The 20,420-nt window shown below is 41.0% G+C and overlaps 1 protein-coding gene across 1 annotated transcript in view; it reads right to left on the reverse strand.

Moving 5' to 3' along the window:
* Positions 1–20,420, reverse strand: part of LRP1B (LDL receptor related protein 1B) — a 336,264-nt gene that overhangs the window by 258,714 nt on the left and 57,130 nt on the right. The window contains exons 3-4 of the mRNA XM_088521814.1: positions 7,754–7,873; positions 6,389–6,517 (exon numbers count right to left, since the gene is read on the reverse strand). Of these exons, the coding sequence (XP_088377940.1) occupies positions 6,389–6,517; positions 7,754–7,873 (249 nt within the window). The remainder of the gene's footprint in view (positions 1–6,388; positions 6,518–7,753; positions 7,874–20,420) is intronic.

Consider the following 20,420-nt stretch of genomic DNA (forward strand, 5'->3'; position numbering starts at 1 on the left):
TCTTTCCAGTTTTAATGTAGTTTTATATACCTTTACCTGATTCTTTTAGGAGACATAATAAATTGCCTTTTCGTTTTGATCCTCATACCTATCAGATATACCAAATTACAATTCTGTTTTATTCTGCTGTTATAATGGTTCACATCATTAAAGAAAATTCATTACCATGGCCATAGCTTCTATTAAATTCAAAGTATCATTATTGCAGCATTTTTTTCCATATCTAAATCATAAAAAATACAAATTATGCAAATCATTTCTATCTGGATTACTGACATTGTTAAAAGAATATAGGTCAAGAAAAACTGACGAACTTGTGAGTATACCTGAAATACTAAGATGCTTTTCATATTACCAGTCTGGAAAATAAGACAAAAACTAGGTGAATTCAGCTTAAAGAAAAACTAATGCAATGAAATCTGGCTATATCACACATCAGGCATAACAGCTGGGCAGAAAGCTTTATGCAGTGGAGTGTCCTGACGGTGACAAAGGAATTGAGAACGTGAAGTTTTCCATGAGGAATACATTCAAATCACAGTAAAAAATGCATATGAGGAAGCAATCCGCAGGAGGATGTTACACCCATTCCCTGAGAGAGGAACACATGCAAATAAAACTGGATTGCATAACCACAAACTGCAGTACCCAAAGCTCAACTGTTGGAAGCCAGGGGCAGGTGTATACAGTGGAGGTTTCACAGCATCTCCAAACATTTTCTTGTTGACTAGGATTAAAACACACCTAGTCAAGCCAATGCAGGTTTTCAGTCTCTAGCAGAGGACGGCATCTCATCCATACAAGCAGCTCCTTGCCAGAGAAGAAGAGATCTCTGCTTTGGCTGAGCCTCCCAGGCAGACTCGAGCATTGGGGTGCTGCCTTGCACACAGAGCTGCTGTTGCAAGGGCCTGAGCATCCCCACTGGACCAGGGGCCTCATGATAAGCTGGTATTTAGCTGCAGTAGAAACAATTGCTTCTAAAAGTTGTCATTACAAGTAACGTTTTTTTTTCGAGCTGATGATTAAACTGGAGTCACACAAATATAGAAATCTCTTAGAGGGCAAAATAGGTTTGCAGTGCTATGGGTAGCAGGCTGTTGATAAGAGCAAGGTCAAGAGTCAATGCAAGAAGCTGCAACACTGCTTCTATATGGGAAAGCGTTTTCCCATATACCCTTCACATTTCCTGTTCAAGGGTGTCATTGTAACCCTTAATCTGCTTCATTTTCCTGACTGCTTGATGGACAGAGTGAATTTTACCTTTTGTTTTTCCCAGAGAATCTATGGAAGTATAACAGGTAATCCAAGAACTACTGACACCTATTTATATGCTGAAGGTGACAACAGATGGGCTGTACCAAAGAAATACTGTACAAGTTAGTGCTGTCAGATGCAGTGTTTCCAGGTGAAAGTACCATTTTCCACACAGACTAGATGCTTATAGAGGACTCAAATTGCCTCAGCCTCACTGAATGGCTAAAGCTGTTACTGAGGACTTAGCAGAAACCATCCCCCAAGATCAAGTGACCACGCAGAATTGTGTAGAACTTCTTTGTACCTTTAAGGAAACTGAAATTCCCTGAAAACTTACTATTGAAACTTGCTTTGGGTTTAATTCAGCAACAATGATGTTTATTTTTGTAACAAGATACGTTCACAGGAGTCAGGCAATGGAAACTTGCCCCTTGCAGCATGGTCAACATTACAGCATGTCCCGCTCGTTTGGGAAATTATATAACGCTGGCGAGTGGGCAAACTTGCCAAAACTGTGTGCTGAAAACTTTGCCCTAAAACCTGCAGTCTCACACTGTAATTGCCAAGCCTGTGTGAAAAATGCTTGTGTTGCTGAGTCAAGAGCTCTCACGCCAAAGCAATCTGCTTACATTCAAAGGAATAAATCAGGGTTTAAATGCTGTATTTAAATGTACTATTTTCCATCAATATTCTGCTTAATAAAGTTTTCAAAATTTTTCTGAGCTGAAGGAATAGGGAAAAAATTACATACATTGAAGGATCTGACAAATAATACTTCATCAGCATGTCTAATTAAAGAGGAAAAACGCTTAGTGAATGCGTTGCTCAGTGGTCTCCACAGAAGTAGGTGTTAAAGTCTATTCTTTGGTCCAACATACTTCTCTTTAAACATCTCTTTCGCATTTTGTTTACTTTGTTACCAAAAAGTTTCTTTTCTATAGTGGATCAGCATGCATCTTTTCCAAGCTGGCTTTCTTTGACTCTTTTCCTATTGTTTTTCTTTCCATAGTGTGTACTCTGCCACACTTCTCAAAATTTATTCCCTTCCTAAGTTGCTTTGTCCTCAAATCCTCCCACATTCAGTTCCAACAATGTATCACTGATATCCATTAAAAAAAAAAAAATTGTAAAATTTGAAAGGCAGGAAACGATCAAAGAAATTGGACTTGTTTAAGAAAAGCAACTTGTTATGAAGTGGGATAAGCCTCAAGGGAAGCTCCTAGCCTTCCTTCTTCCAAAAGAGAAATATGTGCAAGGTTATAACAGAGAGCCATTTCCTTTCGTGAAGTGTTTTGAACTGACCTGCTGAAAATTATAACAAGGATTTAATACCTCACTAAACTCTGGAGAAAGGTTGTATTTTAGTATTAATGCCTAAGACATAAGGGAATTCTGAAAAAGAATTAGTGTTGAAACTCCCGAGCAGCGGCGGTAATCAAACCCGGCTCCAGACAAAGGAATCATAAGTATTCTTGGCACTGCTAAGAGCTTCGGCTTTGCAGGCACTATTAAACATTTAAAACACATCCGTATCCTTGCAGAACTTATCCAGAAACTAGATTACTGAGCTTGAAATTATATTTTTCAAGCAATCCATAGAAGCAATAACTCAATGGATTGAGTCAGCTAATCATGTTCTTTCACACTATGCCGGGTAACATATTTATTTCAATGTTGCTCAGATAAACACTGATGTCCTAGACATTTACTTAAAAAAAATAAACATTTTTAATTAAAATTACTTTCATCATAAAGCTACACACAAAATTACTTACAATTCTTTATAAAGCCTGTTAGTAGGTACATTGTAAAATATATTTGAAAAACACAAAAGAAACTGAGTATTTTTCCAGGTTTTGCTTTTTTCTTCCATTTCTCAAGTGTGGAATCAATAAAGTTTAGTGGATGCAGACAGGCTGGGTTGCTGTTAGTCCTTCCAGAGTTTTGCTTTTCCCTTTCATTTTACATGGAAGATAAGAATTGAAAAGCTGACTAATGCAGGAAAGTTTTAGGATTCATCCCACTTGTCTAAATTGAAAGTATCTTCCTTTGAATTACATTTAAGATATAATAGTGACAATGATGGAAGACTTGCATTTCTCCCCTCTCTCATCTTATCTGAATTAGTCTCAGTAAATGATGCCACAGCAAAGAAGAAGCTGAGGATTTTTGCTCTGCCACCACAGCACCAGCTCTGCCTGGAAGAGCGTCTTCACAGCAGCCAGCAGGACAGTGTCACTGCAGCAACGTGAAAAGGAGAAAAGCAAAATCAGGGTTTTCCAGTAACTTTGCAATGCACCCCTCAGGAGAAGAGTCCTTAAAAGTAAAACCTCAGTAAAACCTATATATGTATATATATATGCATATATATATATGAATATTTAACCATAACATGCCTAAGAATGGATTATATTTTACTCCTGAGACTCAGAAACTCGTTCTGTGAGGTTTTCTTTTAAAGCTGTGTTGTGAAATCAGCTTGTGATGAAAGTCTTCTAAAATAGCAGAAGCAGATTTTTATTCTAATCACACCAGTTCACTCTGCTATATTTGTATGACAGATGTTTTTTATCCCATGGTGTTTCTCTCCAGATAGGCTAGGAAGAAATAAAGCATACCAGATAGTTTGGGAAGAAAGGCAGCTTTTTTTCCTAACCTAAAGATTCCCAATTCTGTCATTTCGTTCCCTTAAATATTCTTTTCATCAGATGCAGGCCTGGTGATAGAGGTGATAGAGGCATAAAATCTTGGTAAACAAGCTCTGGAGCTCTGTTCAGCAGAGCTGCATTTAGTTTCCTTTTCACCTCGGAAGGAGTCATTAGAAACAAGCATGGTTAGAAAGCCTGGCGCGAGCCATGGGGTGCCCCTAGCTCTTTTGATACCCATTCTAACATCCTTCCCAAAGGGACCGTGCAGCTAAAAGTTTCAGGCTGCAAAGCTATTTAAATGAGCTGAGGAGAAAATGCAGAATTTAATGAAGGATAAACCTACCCACCTTCACAGCTCAGCATCTGGCTGCCTCACGGGCAGGAAAGCTGCCTCTCTGGCAAGCACTGACTTGCTGGAGCAGCAGCAGCGTTGGGTGGTGATGGGTGCCAGGGCAAGGCAGAACTTGGGGAGCTCATGAAAGGAGGAGGAAGCAGCTAGAGTCTCTACTGGCAAATAATTAACAAATAAAGTTTTTTTTTTTTTTTTTTTTCCTTCAGAAGTGCTGTTTTTATTTCCCTAAATACCTATGTACTTATAGTATTCTGCTGGAGTGTGTCCTCCTGGCCTGGTGTCAGGATTACCTTAAACGTCTTGCAAGGAATAATCCTACTTACACACCTCAGGATAGCCCTTGTCCCCTCACTCCCCAGCTGTAGAGAGTGGGACATTTAGGACTCATTTTTGCCTAGGGATGCAGGACACATTTTAGATCGTACTTTTCTAACGGGTCCCTGGTAGTTGCTCTTCCCTCCTTACTCGTGCAGGGCAGCGCCTTGCTGTCCTCCCAGCTTGAGCCTTATCCTACAAGGGGCAACTTGTGAAAAGTAGGCTGTGTTATCAGTCTGCTTATAAATGGTGAAGGACGGCTACCTGGTGCATGGGGGAACTTCTCTATCTGCCTCCCTCTAAGCTGGGTCCTGTGAAGCTAAGCCCCTACAGGCTGTTGGAGCTGTTGCAGTATTCAGCAACCAAGATGCCATCGTTTCCTCACCAGGCTTCTTTTAGACCTCCAGGCGCAATGAAGTATGTGGTCTAAATAGTCCATATCTTGATTATTTAATCCATCTTTGCTTCAGGGAAAAGTTATGTTTACGCACAGAACCAGTGTAACAAGAGCAACATTCATTTCTTCACAGCACCATGATCTTGATTTGTACTAGCCCACAGTGATTGCTCTGATTAATGCCTGGTGATTCTCTGCTGCAAATATCAGAAAAGATGAAAATTGCTGCAAAATAAATATGATGAGACACTACAAAAGACAGAGGAGTTTTTCTCCATTGCAGCTGAAGAGACTCATTTCACCGAGACCACCCGGACACCGAGAGCGCTCTACACAGCCTGATGGATCCAAGATGGGAAGCTCAGGCCCATCTCACCTCTGCTGCTAGCTCCCTGAAATCCTTCTGATCGAAAATTACGTTATTATTGATTCTTTATGTAGTGGAGGAGGAAGCGTATTAAAGTATTTTTAGTTGGTATGAAATTGCTAGTATTGCATACTTATCTCAGTGACTTTGTTCTCAGTACAAAGCTATGTTGCCTGGATCAATATGAAATTTGACAGAAACAAATAAGAAATCATATTCTTACTGGTGCTCAAGTTTGAGCATGCTTAGCAACACCTTTTTGTTGAAGAAACCTCAAAAAAAACTTTAGATTTTCACATTTTATAATGGCACAATACCTACAGGAAACTTAAAAAAATCCCAAATGAAGAAACCTAAATAAAAATATAACTAATGTAGTTTTAGACGTGGGTCTTGAATCATCACAGATGGTGAAATGATTGAATAACAAAAGCATTTTTTTTTAAAGAAAAAGGTTATTAAGTCAATGTGCTGAGTAAGAAAATACTTTGCACAATATGGCTTCATTAAACACAATTTACTAATTCCTTCAAATACTCAATTTATTATTACTAATGAAAATATGCATTAAGTAACAAAGAAAGTCTAGTGTGAATATGTTAGTAATGAAATTCACCTCTTGGGATCTTTCAAGGACAAAGCAATCTCATGTCTTTTTTTATCCTACGGGTACAATTACCTTATGATAATTTCTTCTGCCTTGTCACCATCTCCACTGTCTTAACAGAGCAAACAGCTTATTTAGATTGTGTGGGGAAAATCTTTGACTTATTTATGAAAAGGGAAACTGGAAACTGTTCTACTCTTAGGTGAATTGAGTGTTTCATGTTAATTAATAATAACCATATAATAACTTCTAATAATGCCCTTGGAGTATTGTCATAGTATGTGCAAAGTGTTCCAGGGTCAATAAGGGTGGCTCTCCTAATCAACTGAAGGAACGTCCATCTCTACTTAGAGCTCATTTCTATCTATTTTATCATATATATACTCTAGACAGAAGCAAAACAACAGAAACAGTGTCTTCCTTAAAGTAAGGAGAGATTAGAACTTACCATTTTTGATCTTGCAAGACTTGTTGTCAGGCTGAAGTACATAACCCTCCACACAGCTGCAAGTGTATGATCCGTCTGTATTCGCACACATCTGGCTGCAGCTTCCATACGTATTACATTCATTCAAGTCTAAAGGGATAGTGAGGAGAATTTGTTTAAAGATAAGGAAGAAAAATGAATAAGGGAATTCAAAAAATATCAGAATTCTTAACGTATAGTTCGTTAAGTCACACGTAGGGCACTTTTTTTTCCCTTCTCATACTTTTATCTTATTGCAGGTCTTGGCTGCTGAACTTACCCTAGTAACCAAAGAAAGGATGAAGAATTTTCAGGCATAACTGGTATTAATTTTGAAAGAAAGAAAAAAAACCTTTAATTTGTTCAATTAGTAGCCAGTATCTACATCATGTTAGGGACACATCTGGGATCTTGTTTCTATTAGAAACCACTTTCCCCTGCATTTACAATTATCAGGGATCATAAATGAAGCAACATTTCAAGAGAGGAAATAATTGATTATCCTTCTCAACCTATTTATGCTGGAAATGTCTTACAATTCCCTAAAGGAAATGTCACAACTTTTACATTAAACCATCATCCGCTACATCAAAAACTATATATTCCTTCAACAAGTATAAAGAACAATTTTCTCAACCAGGCTGTACAGGCATAATGCTATAAAATGAAGACATGCTATTTAACAGTGGTTGAGAGTTTAAGTAATATACTGATACTTTAAAAAGCTTCTGTTGAAATTATTTCCTCTGATATGTTTTCCACCAAAAAACATGACAACCATAGATCACAAAAGCTTATAAAAATCATGTGTATGAAGACTCTGGCCTAGCGCTATTATATGGAAGGACTAGTGATTGGCAGTGGGAACATGCGTATCAAGACCCAATGTATTTAGAGAAAAAATAAAGCAAGAATCAACTATCTAAATGAATAGAGAATTAAAAAGTCATATATTTCAAAAATGGGAAAGAACACCAATTGCAGTCTGCAATTATTCATGCTCAAATAACACCCAGAGCTGAGCTGGATGATCTAGGAGTGTTCACTTACCAAATGCCAATCTCGAGATGACTTTATGGGCACGAGGCAAAACACTGCAAGCTTTATAGCATAAAACAGAACAGCTCACGAGAACAAGGAAGGGGAAACCCTGTCTGCCCCTGTCCCGGAGGCTGCTTTCACTCCAGGGATTTAAGCACAGATGGAGTCCAGGGCACAGGCACAGGAAGACCAAAGAGCTGGCAGGGAGGCCCTAGCTCTCCTTTTGGAGGTGAAACTCTGATTATCCCTCTGCAAGGGAGCACTAGGAAGCCTGGGTCTCAACTTTACAGTGTCTTTCTTATTTACCTCTGCAGCTTCTTCCATCACTGCTGGCTTCATACCCATCTTCACAGTAACACCTGGTGCCATTTCTCGTAATGGCACATTTGTATCGGCAATTCATCTGTTGGCATTTGGGTAGAAATTCTGTAAAGAAAAACAGAGCAAAATATTATTAAATGTTTCTTTGGAGCATTCCTATATCATAAACTTCCCAGGTTTTATATAGATGTGCAGGTCTCAGGGAAGAAACAACATTACTAGCTTACACTGGTTGTTGCTATTAGAAATGTATTAGAAACCTAATACATGGTGAAAAGCTTGCTTTGAAAATGCTATTTCAAAAAGATAATGAAAAGAAATCAGTCTCTACTTCTATCTGTAGTTGCTTACATTTTTATTTTCAGTCAAACCAACTCTTGGGGGAAAAAAAAAGGCAAACAAACCTCAAACAGTTAGATTAGAGCTATAAAAAGTAGCCAAGGTTAAAAGAAAAGCTTCAACATCTACATCTTTCCTATTCCTCATATCCATTGATTTGCTATCTTTTCAAAGCTTGTTTTGATTTACTGATACCCATATAACCTTCACTGCAATCAATGGGAGTCCTTCTGGTACAATAATTTAATGTTGCACCTGTAATGTTGGACAAAAAGTGGACATAATATACGTCATTAGCACTGAAACCCCTCACAGAACCACTTGCTTAGATCACTACCACCAACACGGGCCATGGCACTAACAGCCAGAGGGTATATTGCAGAAATACACACAGTGGTACTTTCTGGCACAAATCAGCATGGATGCAAACTAAAAAGTTCAGATGATTCTCAGGCCTAAACTGCATCCAGTATATCAATTATGTTGCCAATTCAAAACAGAGTATTTTAAGGTACAAAAATATTTTTCCCTATAGAAAAAGTAAGAGGAGGATTGAGGAATACAGCTTCTAGGGTTGAGCTATAATTATTTACCATCTGTCAAACATATATGTAGATGGACTAGGAAATAACCTGCAAAAGTCGTGCTATGGAGAGGACTTAAAGTAACTGGGTATGTCCTAAGGAAAAAGAGAAGTCTGTATTTTGCTATGTTATTCCTCTGCCTTTGTGCCCTTTGAATAGGAAGAGAAGAGCTGCTTGGCTGCAGCTTGTTTTGTGGGATTCTTGTTCCTAGTCCCGTCCTTGGCATCTATCACACCTTCCAAGAGCACGTCACTTCCCAAAAGCAAACAGAAAAGCGTCCCTAAAGACATCTTCAGATGGGACTGCATGCCAGCATACGGAGCTGGAACCAGCATGGACTACAGCTAATCTGTTTATTTAAAACTAGCAACATTTGATCAGAACAAAATTGACACATGCATTTCCTTTTCTAAGCAAACGTCGATAAACTGAGGTGTACAACCTACAAATTTCTCCCTCAAATATTTGTGCTATAGGATAGGGCCGGTCACTTTAACCGGCTGATAAGCACGAACTTGCAGTAGGGATCGGGATCATTTGGGCCGTGCCCACTATGGAGAGAGCCAGGGCAGCTCAGGCTGGACCAGTGTGGCAAGTGAGTGCCCTGACAGGAATGTGACTAAAACTAACCGTCATCTTCCTTTTTTTTCCCATAGCCCATTGCATTTCATTGGGTTGGAGTTCTTACGGTATCATGCGGATGACTTTTAACAAGGTCACCGTTGCATTTTCCTCATGGTAAGTGCACCCGAAGTGCTCTGGATTGCTCACACATCCCACCCCTCTTGCTTGCTGCACTTTTATTTTTCATTCTGTCTCTCACAGTTGCCTTGCTCCTTTTCCCACCTGCTACACTCCTAAAAGCTGCTTCTCCTGGGAAGTGTTTCACCACTACTGCCTTCCCTTTGGCATTTCACTTCCTTGTGACTAATGCCTGATCCTACTGACCAAGAAATGAATTTTCCTTCTCTCGTTTTAACAAGAACCAGTTACGAAAACAAGCAATCTGGTGCTTATCTCAATTTTTACCCTGAAACTACGTTTTCTAGTTGACGTGGAGGGCAGTGGCTGGTCAGCCAGCCAGCAGGACATCCTTCACACACACCAGCAAGGCAGTTTCCCGTATCACTCTGTTTTCAAACCTTTTTCCTCCACAAAATTACCAGATGAGCACAATAGTCATCTGCTTCCATTCGCACGCCTGTGAATAGCTTTGTTACTGCCTGTGTGAGAGAGATCTTCCCCCCGCCAGGACATATAAGCTCTACGGCACATTTCCTGCCAAACCCATTGGAGGAATCCACGAGCAGAGGAGGATAAAATAAAATAACAATGTCAGGGGTAAAGAAATAAATATTCTGCCCTAGTAACGTTTTTGTTTTCTTCGCTATGAATCTTTAATCTTGAAAATCTCAGAGGAAAAAAAAATAGAGCCAAACTGAGAAATGCAGGGACCCTCATTTCCTGGTCTTCCTGCTTGCTTTAGGATTAAGCACAATGATGAACCCACCTTGGATTGCACAGGAATAAAATTGCACCTTCCCTGTTCAACGGGAAAAAATGCTTATCACAGTTCATCCGAGACGAACGAGATAAGGAACCGGTCCTTTCTCTTGAATGACTTTTCAGTTACAGAATTCACCAATCGACCCGGCTGCACTTTCTGTCCCTTCCTCCTGAACCTATAGCAAGTTCACATTTCACTTGAGGTTCTCAAGCGTAGATGTTTTGGCTACGTCTTTATCAAAAGGAAATTAAGCTTGCAATTTTTTAACACCATATTTTCTTCATCTATTTTTTTCAGGAATTATTGGGCATGAGGGCTGACAGAATAAGATGCCTCGGTTAAGCTTCCCTTTACTGAGCGCATGAAGGAGGATGACACTGACACCCAAAGAAGTGTACTTAGCTGACATTATTTTTGAGCCATTTTGATGCTATGACACCTTTTGGCTGTACCGGGCACCCAATTATGTTTCCTGAGTACATCACCTGCACTTCTGCTTTGACTTGATGGTCTTAGCAACATGAATGGCAGCCTGAAGCGGCCCTGGGCCTGACTTCCAGATCAAAAGCGCCCTTGGACCTGCTCCAAACACCTCTTCTACCCGCCAGATACAAACTTACAGGAAGAGCTAAAAGTGAAGACATGATATAAAAAATTAAATGTCTTATTTTAGTCAAATGAAAATAAATACTCTAAATTGGTTTCTATTATTGTTCTCATACTTTAATATTTACAACATATTAAGCCTTCTGAACAGAACTGAGCAAGGACTAACACTTTACAAAGCAATTTTATGAACAAATTCAAGTCTCAAATTAAAGTTTTCTCTTAATTTGGAAAACACTAGAATGACCATTTCCTTTTTTTTTTTTTTTCTTAGAGATGTCATAAAACCAATGGTATATGTATGGTATCTTTTCTTCCTTCTTTCCTTTTTAAAAAAATAAAAAAAGATAATGTAACAAATAAGCTTGAAATGCTAAAACAATGACTAAAGGAAAAATAACAAATGGGATATTTTGATTCTATTTCACTCAAAGTTTAGAAAAGAAACAAAAAGGGTAAAAAGAAATTCCAACGTTTTGCGTTTCTGTCATACTTCAGCCCTTCAAAATGCAAAACATTTCCAATACTTCTCAGAAATCTTCACCGCAAAACCTTTAAAGGAAAAATGAATTTATTAAACAGGTCTGCTTCCCTTAAACATCATCCTCTTCAGAACATTATGCCATTCAAACAGTATTCTAATGTCAAAACGCTATTCTTTAACTTACTTCTTATTATGACACAGGTAAATGCAAGGCTTTCAGAAGTCACTTATTTTTAAAGCACAATTGGCAACCTTGGCAGTGTCTCAGTGGCACATTTTAAATGTGTTTATTCATATTTGATTACTCAGTTTCCTCTAGCAAGCTGTGGATAACAACCAATATATTTTTCAAATGAAAAGCAAGACAAGAGGAGCCCTTCAGACTTGAGGCCGGCCTCCTTATAAACCTTCCTTGGCTGTCTGTGGGTATTTTATGTACAAATAAAATCCTTGTCTTCAATTACATCACAGCCCTTGTACAAAGCGCTGCAAAAGTCTCTCCCTTCCCTCATCAATCTGGCGAAAAGGAATGAGAAAAACCCATCCCAGCTGGTTTATCATCGCAATTAACTCAGTATGAAAGCAGATATGGGCACATGTGTAATAAATAAGACCTCAGCTGCTCTTTTTGTATGCCAGAGAGGGCAGGCGATCCCTCAGCACTGGGTAAATTAAGAACTGCTGATCACACAACGTCGATAAGCACCAACGATACCGAGGGGGCCTAAGTGAGAGAAACGAGGTGAAGCTCCATAGTTCGAAGGGCGAGACAACATGCTTGGGGAATGACAACAAAGCTCCCGCTGCAAGTTTGGGATCAGCAGCTTGCAGAAACAAAGGATCCTTGGCAAAGCGCGGATCAGAGAGGGGCTGCGAGCTCCGGGATGGCGCGGGAAAAGGAAACGCGGCGCTGGGAGCATCACGAGGAGATTTCTGCACAGAGGAAGCATTAATGTCAAAGCCCCAGAGGTTACCGAGCCCTGTTCTTCTTGAGCAAAGCTCTTAACGGCTGTGCTCGCCCCGGTGGTACCTGAAGGAAAGACTCGGATTCAAACAGGGCCGAGAACGGCTTCAATACGTGGGGAACGAGCTGTGATCCGGGGGGAGACGGGGAGGTTTTGAGTTCATTAGTGCTGCAGAAGGAAAGCTAAGAGGAATTATGACTGCTGTCTATGGATATATCAGAGGATCAACAGTGGGGAAATAGAGACTATTTAAGCTAAAGGGCTGCTGGCAAAAGTACAAATGGGCATAAATTACCCATTAATAAATTTTGGCTGAAAATGAGAAGCAGGTTCTAAGCTACCACTGTAATCAGGTTCTGGAACTGCTCTTTGAATGGAACCAGCAGGGACAGAAAATAAATAAATGTTTTCAACATGGATCATGATAGATTCATGAAAGACAATATATAGAAAGGCCCTTGAGAAACCAGAAACTCTGCTCATGGCCCAGGAGGTTCTTTTCACTACTACTATTCCTAAAGTAACTTACTGTCTTTTGCTCAAATACCGTTTTTCATTATGGAACTAAGATTAATTCTTTTTTCCTGTTCTCTGAAATATACCCAAAGGAAAACTTAGGGGAGTTTGTTACTGAACTAGCCTTCTAATTGTACTCCATACGTATTCTTATATCTCTTAACTATTCAGATTCTTTTTGGCAGCTTTGTGTTGCATGCATTTACTTGATCACATCACTGTGTTATTCACTGAGCTTTTTATGATTCAATATTCATAAATGGGTGTCTAGACTATTCCTATCAAGCATATGCTGTAAGCCTTGTTTTTCTTTCCTAGTGCATTTTCCCAGTTTTTGAAGTACAATTCTTTTACAGATTAGACTCTTTAATTTAATTTACCCCAAGGATTTTTTTTTTGTGGTTCTTATTGTTGATGTTGTATGCATGGTATAAAGCTCTACAGTTTGCTCCTCTGACAGAAAAGGGTAGCTTGATTGATAGAATTCAATTGCTGGATTGAAATAATGCAGAATGTTGTTATCTTACATTTGTTGGTCTTTTTATTAGTTTTGACTACCGTACCATAAAAATGTGACAAAAATATAATGATCTTTGTCACATACCTGGGCCCATAACTCCGTTACGGTAGATATAGCACTGGGAAAGAGACATGGGAATCTGTGATCGGATTCATCACCTTCCGCTCTCGCTATGGGTGACCTCAGCCAAAGTTCAGCAGAGGAGTCGAACTTCAAATAACATGTGATATATGGCAGATGGGCCCCATTACACTCAAATGGGGAAGAAATGGTAGGCTAGGGAAAAAAATCCAGGTATCTTGCTGCCCTTAGCCAGATGCTCAGCTGAGCATCTCCTCCAGGGTCCTGTGTCCTTTGTGGCTTCCACATTCCAGCTGCTTCCTAACTGGTGCTTTGGAGACTTGGGAAAACGCAGGGCTGGAGTTGTATTTATCAACCTCTGGAAAGAAGCCCCCTGCTTAGCAAAAAAAAGAGGTAAAAGCTGGATTCTTTACAGATTTAGGCATTTACAGGTGGGTTCTGCACGCCAGCCGACAGGCAGCTAGCCCCAGGGCCCAGCCAGGCACGGGGATTTCTACACGGTGCACAGCAATGTAACCCAGAAACCCTGCGTGCTGCTAACTGCCTCCAGGAATTCAAAGCAAACCATAAGCCCTGGCTATAGCCGAAATCCCTGTCTTTTGTAGAGCTTAGTCATCTGAGCCTGGACTGCTGGTCGGTAACTCCATCCACTTAAAACCCAGAGTACAGCCCCCCTTCCTAAGACCAGGCATTGCATTAATATTTCCATGACAAAAGCAGGAAAGTGATATTTGAGAAAGGTGTTATGTCCTGAATACCAGGTTGCTCCTGAGTTTTCCATAAAATAGTTCCTAGATAAAATCTATAAAGGATTCTGGGAGCAAAGAACAGTCTGCAGCACTTCCAGCACCTGCCATTACCACAACCATGAAGCAACAGACTAATAATGTCCATTCTTTTGCTATGATCCGCAAAATCCAAACTCCCTTTTTCCTCCCAGAACTGATTCAAACCAGCTTTGCTCAGTTCCAGCACCTCTGAGCATGGTGCTGCACGGGCTGCATTGCACAGTCCTACCGGTCGTATCTCAGCCCTCTAGCTGATCTTTCCATGCATCACAGTCAAGGCAATGGAAGGTTGAGGAGCAATTTGATACAGCATTATTTTAGTCAGACATTAGAATTTTGCAATTAGAAGAAAAACAAAGATCTTGTTTAAAGAACGTGTCAGTCTGCCCAAAAGCAAACGTGTTTTGCTGTGATTATGATTCAGCGAAAATGGACGTCTTGCTGAGGAAGCTCAGGCTGTTTCTGAATAACAAGATAGTATTAAAAAAAAAAAAAAAAGGCTTTTTTGTCATTTCCAACCTAAACAAATCAAAAAGAACAGGGAATGTTGCAGGATGCTTTCAGAGCAAAGCTTAGACAAGCAAACCAAATCTTCCCATTTCATACGGCAGCCACTAGCCCTTTTCAGAAGTGAATGTATCCTTCAAAATATCACCTAACACTATCTGTCTACAATGTTCACTGATACATTTATTTTTCAAGGATGTACTACTGCGATTTTTTGCTGCCTAAATCTTGACCTACAACAGTTGGCTGAGCTTCAAAACAATTTGTTTTATGTTATGTTCTTCATCCATAGCATCACAAAACACTTTAAAAGATGAGATCAGCAGGTAGTAGGCATGTAGTAAAATATTCGCTTCGCCCGTGGAAATGGCTCATTATTTTGACCTTTTGCTGCTTTAGTTATACCTTGGCTGCCATACAACAGCATCAGCTAAAGAGGAGTTCACATGGGGAAATTTAAAGTGGCTAAGTGATTTCACGACTAAGGAGCAGAGATTCATTAATATGGCCACTAATCTGGATATTTGATTTAGATCTGAAAGAAGACACCCCTCATGTGAGAAGAGCACACGCTCACTTAAAGTCGTATAACTAGCATATAGTTTTAGGTAAATTCATGGCATGGAGCACATCCTGAAACAGCTTCCAGAGTTACAAGAACCGTTATTAAATTAAGGATATCTTGTGAGCTGCCCCGACCACTCGCACGGAGCCTGACGATGCTGCCCATGCTCACTGGTACTGCAGAAGGGCACGGAGTAACCACTGGAGTTTGTGCCATCTCCTGGGTGACCCCTCATTCTCCGAGCGCTGGGGACACAGGGGCTCCGTGTCCTCGTGTAGGACACATGCAGCGTGTCACCCTCCAGGCTTTGTGCGAGCCAGCTCTCTGCTCGGGCAGTGATTACAGCCAGCTCTCACTCCCTAATCCAGCCAAAAGCAAAGTCACACGCTCGGGGACAGGAAATGTAGGCAATATTCCCCAAGTGAAAGAAGCAGTGACACTGAGAAAAAGCTTTTAGGTTTCCTAAGTGACAGGGCCCCAAACGCAGGGTCTCCTGCGATGCTGTTGGGTGGTACCGTGCCAGTCCCGCTGTAGCACGCGGCGTGCTCCACCATCGGGATGTAGGGGAGAAACAACACGGTGACAGCAGCCACGTGGGATGCTGGCGTGGTCCGCGTCTTGCTTTTATATAAACTGAAGGAAATTGGAAGGTCTGGACACTGACGTGGACTCTGCAAGTGTGAAGTCGACCTTCGGACAGTCCAGACTTCTGTCTGAAAAAGTAAACTTGTGCATTTTAGGGAAGGTAATACCTAAGCCTCCTATCTGACAAAGCAATGTCTTCCACTTCTGCTTCTTAAATTTCACTTAGCCCGGCAAGTACCTTGTTCTTTTTCATAGTTCAATACTCAGCCTCACTTCACATTTTGCAAATATCATTTTTTGACGGACTTAAAAACGCTACTGCTAAATCTTTGGAGCATTCATTTTGCAGTAACAATGCTTCATAGCTTGGGCTTTATATTTGTAATATATATGCATATGCATAAATGCATATACATATATTCATAGTATAGACAGCACAAACATCAGCCATTTACTGCTTGTACCTTAAACTCATCATCTCAGCTGCAGTAACTGTAGCCATTCTTCCGAACAACAACAAGTCCAACCCAAACTACTTACCAAGTCTCAGAGGACACTGGAAACATTATTTTTTAAGTCAAGGCCCGCAGCGTCCCGTTGTATCAGTTAACCCCTAGCTAATTAGTGTAAGATCACACAAGAAGGGGGGTGCACGCTCCCCTTCCAGCCACCGGATAACGACGGCCTCTGAGCAGGAGCCCGTGGATGTCCCTGCAGGTTCGTGTTTATGATTTCCAGCTCCATTTAACGTGAAGCCAAACCACAGTATGTCACCGTGTGTCACTGCTCAATGCCTATCCTAAAACGGCCTCTTGTAGATGACTAATACATCTGACCTCCCCACGCAGATATTCCCACTCAAAGCCAATCACGTCAAAGTCCATTTGCATTAAGGGATAGCAACGCTATATGAATTTGTTATATAACATCATATAAAGCATGATTTAATACAAGTCTTTTTGGTAAAATGTGTTTTGCTACCAAAATTACGCTATATATCTTAACACTTGCTGTAGTCTGGAGAGCAATTCTGATGGAAGTCTCCTATGAACTTGAGGGAAATAGTTATGTTCTGAAGCATTATTTATTGAGATGTCATGCAGTAGAATGAAAACCTTTTAAATTAAGTACCTAAACTTAAACTTTCTTTTCTAACATCTTATTAGTGAATACTTCTGACTGAGAGGATAGTTGCCATAGTTAACTTCTTCATAGTTAACATAGTTAACTTCTGCTGCCATTTTATGTTGACGAGCATTTTATCCTCAAGTACACCTCAACATTGCCCTGAAGTTTTTTAAGTGAAGTTTTAATTATAAGGCAATTAAGGGAGGCTGTCCATGTCATCAACCTTCCCTCCCCATTTCCTGAACCCAAAACAGCAGCTTCAGAGCAATAACCTCCGCAACAGCTCTCAATGATCCGGTGCAAAGAGCACCACTTGCACAGCTCCAAGGCACTCAGAGCACTCGGATGAAATGACTAACAAGGTAAACTTGGAAGTAGTGATTCCCATCCCACACTTAAATAACAGCAACTGATAACATGTACTACAACCACAGACCCAAATCATCACACGTTTGTAATTCATCCAGCCTCAATCAATTTTCTTGTACAAAATGCTCAAGCTGAAATTCTTAACAGTGCAATTTTCAGTGCTGTGGATGTTATCTATATATAATGAAATCAATAGAAAATTTTTCATTTATTCCTAGTGGCTGCTAGGTTTGAACCTTATACCATTTCTAGAGGCATTAACATTTAATCCATTCAGCAAGTTGAAAGACTTTTTTTTTTTTTGATGTTTTTCACAACTTGGAAGTCACATTCTAGGTCACTGGAAGTCACACCAATCTTCAGAGATTCAGACAGGACCCACCTTTGCCCACATTATAGAAACAACATCATTAACGGTCACGAATGCCTATTGATTCCTCCCAAATCAGGCAAGGTTAATTGCCTGCTGCTCCTTGACACCTCTTTGGCCTTTCTGCCATCACTGATCACCAACTCCCTTCTGATCACCTGGGGTGAGACGCAGGCCGCTAGTAGCTGATATATTATTTTACGGGCAGGCAATTTATAAAAGCAAATCTATATGGACAGCAATAATGTGTCCCAATGACTGTATTACACATTTATGCTGTGGGGCGCTTAGTTTGCTTGTTTGGCTTGATACTCAGCTGAAGGAAAAAAGATTAAACATCCACTAAGCAATACCCTTCTAGGAAGTGACTTTTCCTAGTGTTTACCTATGGGGTACTGGCTTCTAACTGTAACCAAGCCTCATCAGTGAATAAACTTTGTGCAGACGAAATGTCACATCAGTCAATACCAAGGATTAGAAAAAAACTCAGCATAGTTGGCGGTCAGTGTTAAGTCAGGGAAAAAAATCCCCATGTTCAAGACTGAAACTACCCCAGCTTCTTCTAGAGATATCTTGAAAGAGTGGAGCTCAAGAGCTCTGGGTCAAGTACCACAAAGGTATGTCCAGCTCTATTTTATCACGCATTAAACCCACCTGGACACCAGATGATATTCTTGCTCTCATCTCCTACTTTGCCCTTCCCTGGAAATCGCTGATTCTTTTCAGAAATATGAGTAATAATACCATATAAAATTACTAAAATATCAAATCTCCATTAAGAACAGTGTCTGTAAGGTGGTTACAGAACAGAGGCACAAGCTTAAAAGGCATCAGGGAGAACTGTGCACAGCCACAAGCTCTCAGGGGAGTGTTTGAGCTGTTTGTGCCCAAGCCCTTAGACCACCTGATGATATAAGCAAGGAATTTGTGCATTTACATGAATTCCTATGTCTAAGGGTGCAGTCCATGGCCATGGAAGTTGGCATTACCCACTGAGGCCTGGCAGTTGCAGTGCCACGTTCCTCTGGGCCATGTCAAGGTGTTGCCATTTCAGGAAAAAGACTTTTGTGGAGCTAAAAGGCCACTTCAGCCTTCACTTTTGGTCTGCGGCCTCCAAGAATGCTGCAAATCTAACTGCAATAAAGCAGGGAATGGTGTGGGAGTGCTAAACAATTTAGAGAGCCTGAAGGATTATTACTTTGCTTTTCCTGATACTGGAGGGAGAGGGGAATCCAGTATCTTTATTTACTTTGCTCAACTCTCCATTATGTGGAAAAAAAACCATAATTAAATCATTTCAAAATCATAAAATGCACCTATAATAGCTTTTTCTAACGTCCAATTTCATGCCTCTTCATGGAAGTAGTACCTCAGAAATTGCTTCTCTTCATGAATACAACTTCACTGGACAGATAAAATCCTCAAAAATTGCCAAGCAGAAACCTCAGGCTCACAAGGCAGCGCCTTCCCAGAAGCTCAGCCAAGGATTTGGAATCAATTACACACAGGGATTGAATAACCCATTCCAGAGCACCAAGTGTGCAATGCAGGAACTGAACCTTTTTTTTTTTTTTTTTTTTTTAAGCATGTACATCTAAACCCACAGAAAAGTAACAGAAATGGCTTTAAGCAAGAAGAAAATTAAAATTGGTAGCAAAGAAGAACGGAAAAACTACACTGGACATGCAAAATTTTTATTCAATAGTTATTTTTGCCTTGCAGACACCTAGACATGTATCATTCTGAGCTGTGCAGGGGTTTGGAATAAGTGATATCTTCCTTCCCAAGCAACATTTACAGTCTTTGCCAGCAGAGGAGTCTGGTTATTTAGATTTCTTGCACTGCAGCAAGCACAGCTGGACTGCAAGGGGGCTCCTGCAGAGAGGGTCTTTGCTCCACTGGAGATGCATAACTCAGGATGAACTCAGCCTGGAGCTGTGCATGGCTGCCAGCGCCCAGAAATTGCAAGTTTGCATGATTTTCTTATCATCTCATACGGTTGAGCGTTACAAGAGTGTGAGTCTTGCCTCACACACAGGCTGATGTGTAGAAATGCAGATGGTCAGCAGAGATAGAAAACATGACCCTTCGAGTCTCTAAGCGTCCACAAGCAGGACCCCCTGCACCTACTTTGCTGGTGTTGGGGATCTCCGTCGCAGTCACCCTGGGGCCAGTGCTGGTCAGGATCTCCTCAGCAGGCGGGAGCAGCGCAGGAGAGGCGGCAACTGCAGCCACGTGGCCAGTGCCTGACCAGGCAGCTCATTGGGCGGCCTCGGGCGTGGTCGGCCTGTGATCCCCTGCCTGATTGGCTGGTTGGGCTGCTGGGCTCCGTGATCCCCTGATTGGCTGGTTGGGACGCTGGAGCTCCGTGATCCCGTGCCTGATTGGCTGGTTGGGCGGCTGGGCTACATGATCGCCTGCCTGATTGGCTGGTTGGTTGCTGGGCTCCATGATCCCCTGCCTGATTGGCTGACTGGGCTGCTGGGCTCTGTGATCCCCTGCCTGATTGGCTGGTTGGTTGCTGGGCTCCGCGTGCGGCCGGGCAGGGCAGGGGCTGCTCCGGAAACTGTAAGTTGTGTTTACCCCTAAATCAAGGTATTGGGCTCACCAGCACAGAGACCCTGCTCCTCCATACGCCTGCAAATCTGTTTCATGCTCTGTCATCATCTCACCTTTATCCAGTTCGGATTACAGATCTGTAACTGAAAGTGCTAAATAAAAGCGCAAAATATTCTTAA

This window comes from Tinamus guttatus, unplaced genomic scaffold, assembly GCF_059628265.1.
Source record: "Tinamus guttatus ecotype Peru unplaced genomic scaffold, ASM5962826v1 Tinamus_guttatus_pri_ptg000133l, whole genome shotgun sequence".
Classification (NCBI taxonomy): domain Eukaryota; kingdom Metazoa; phylum Chordata; class Aves; order Tinamiformes; family Tinamidae; genus Tinamus; species Tinamus guttatus.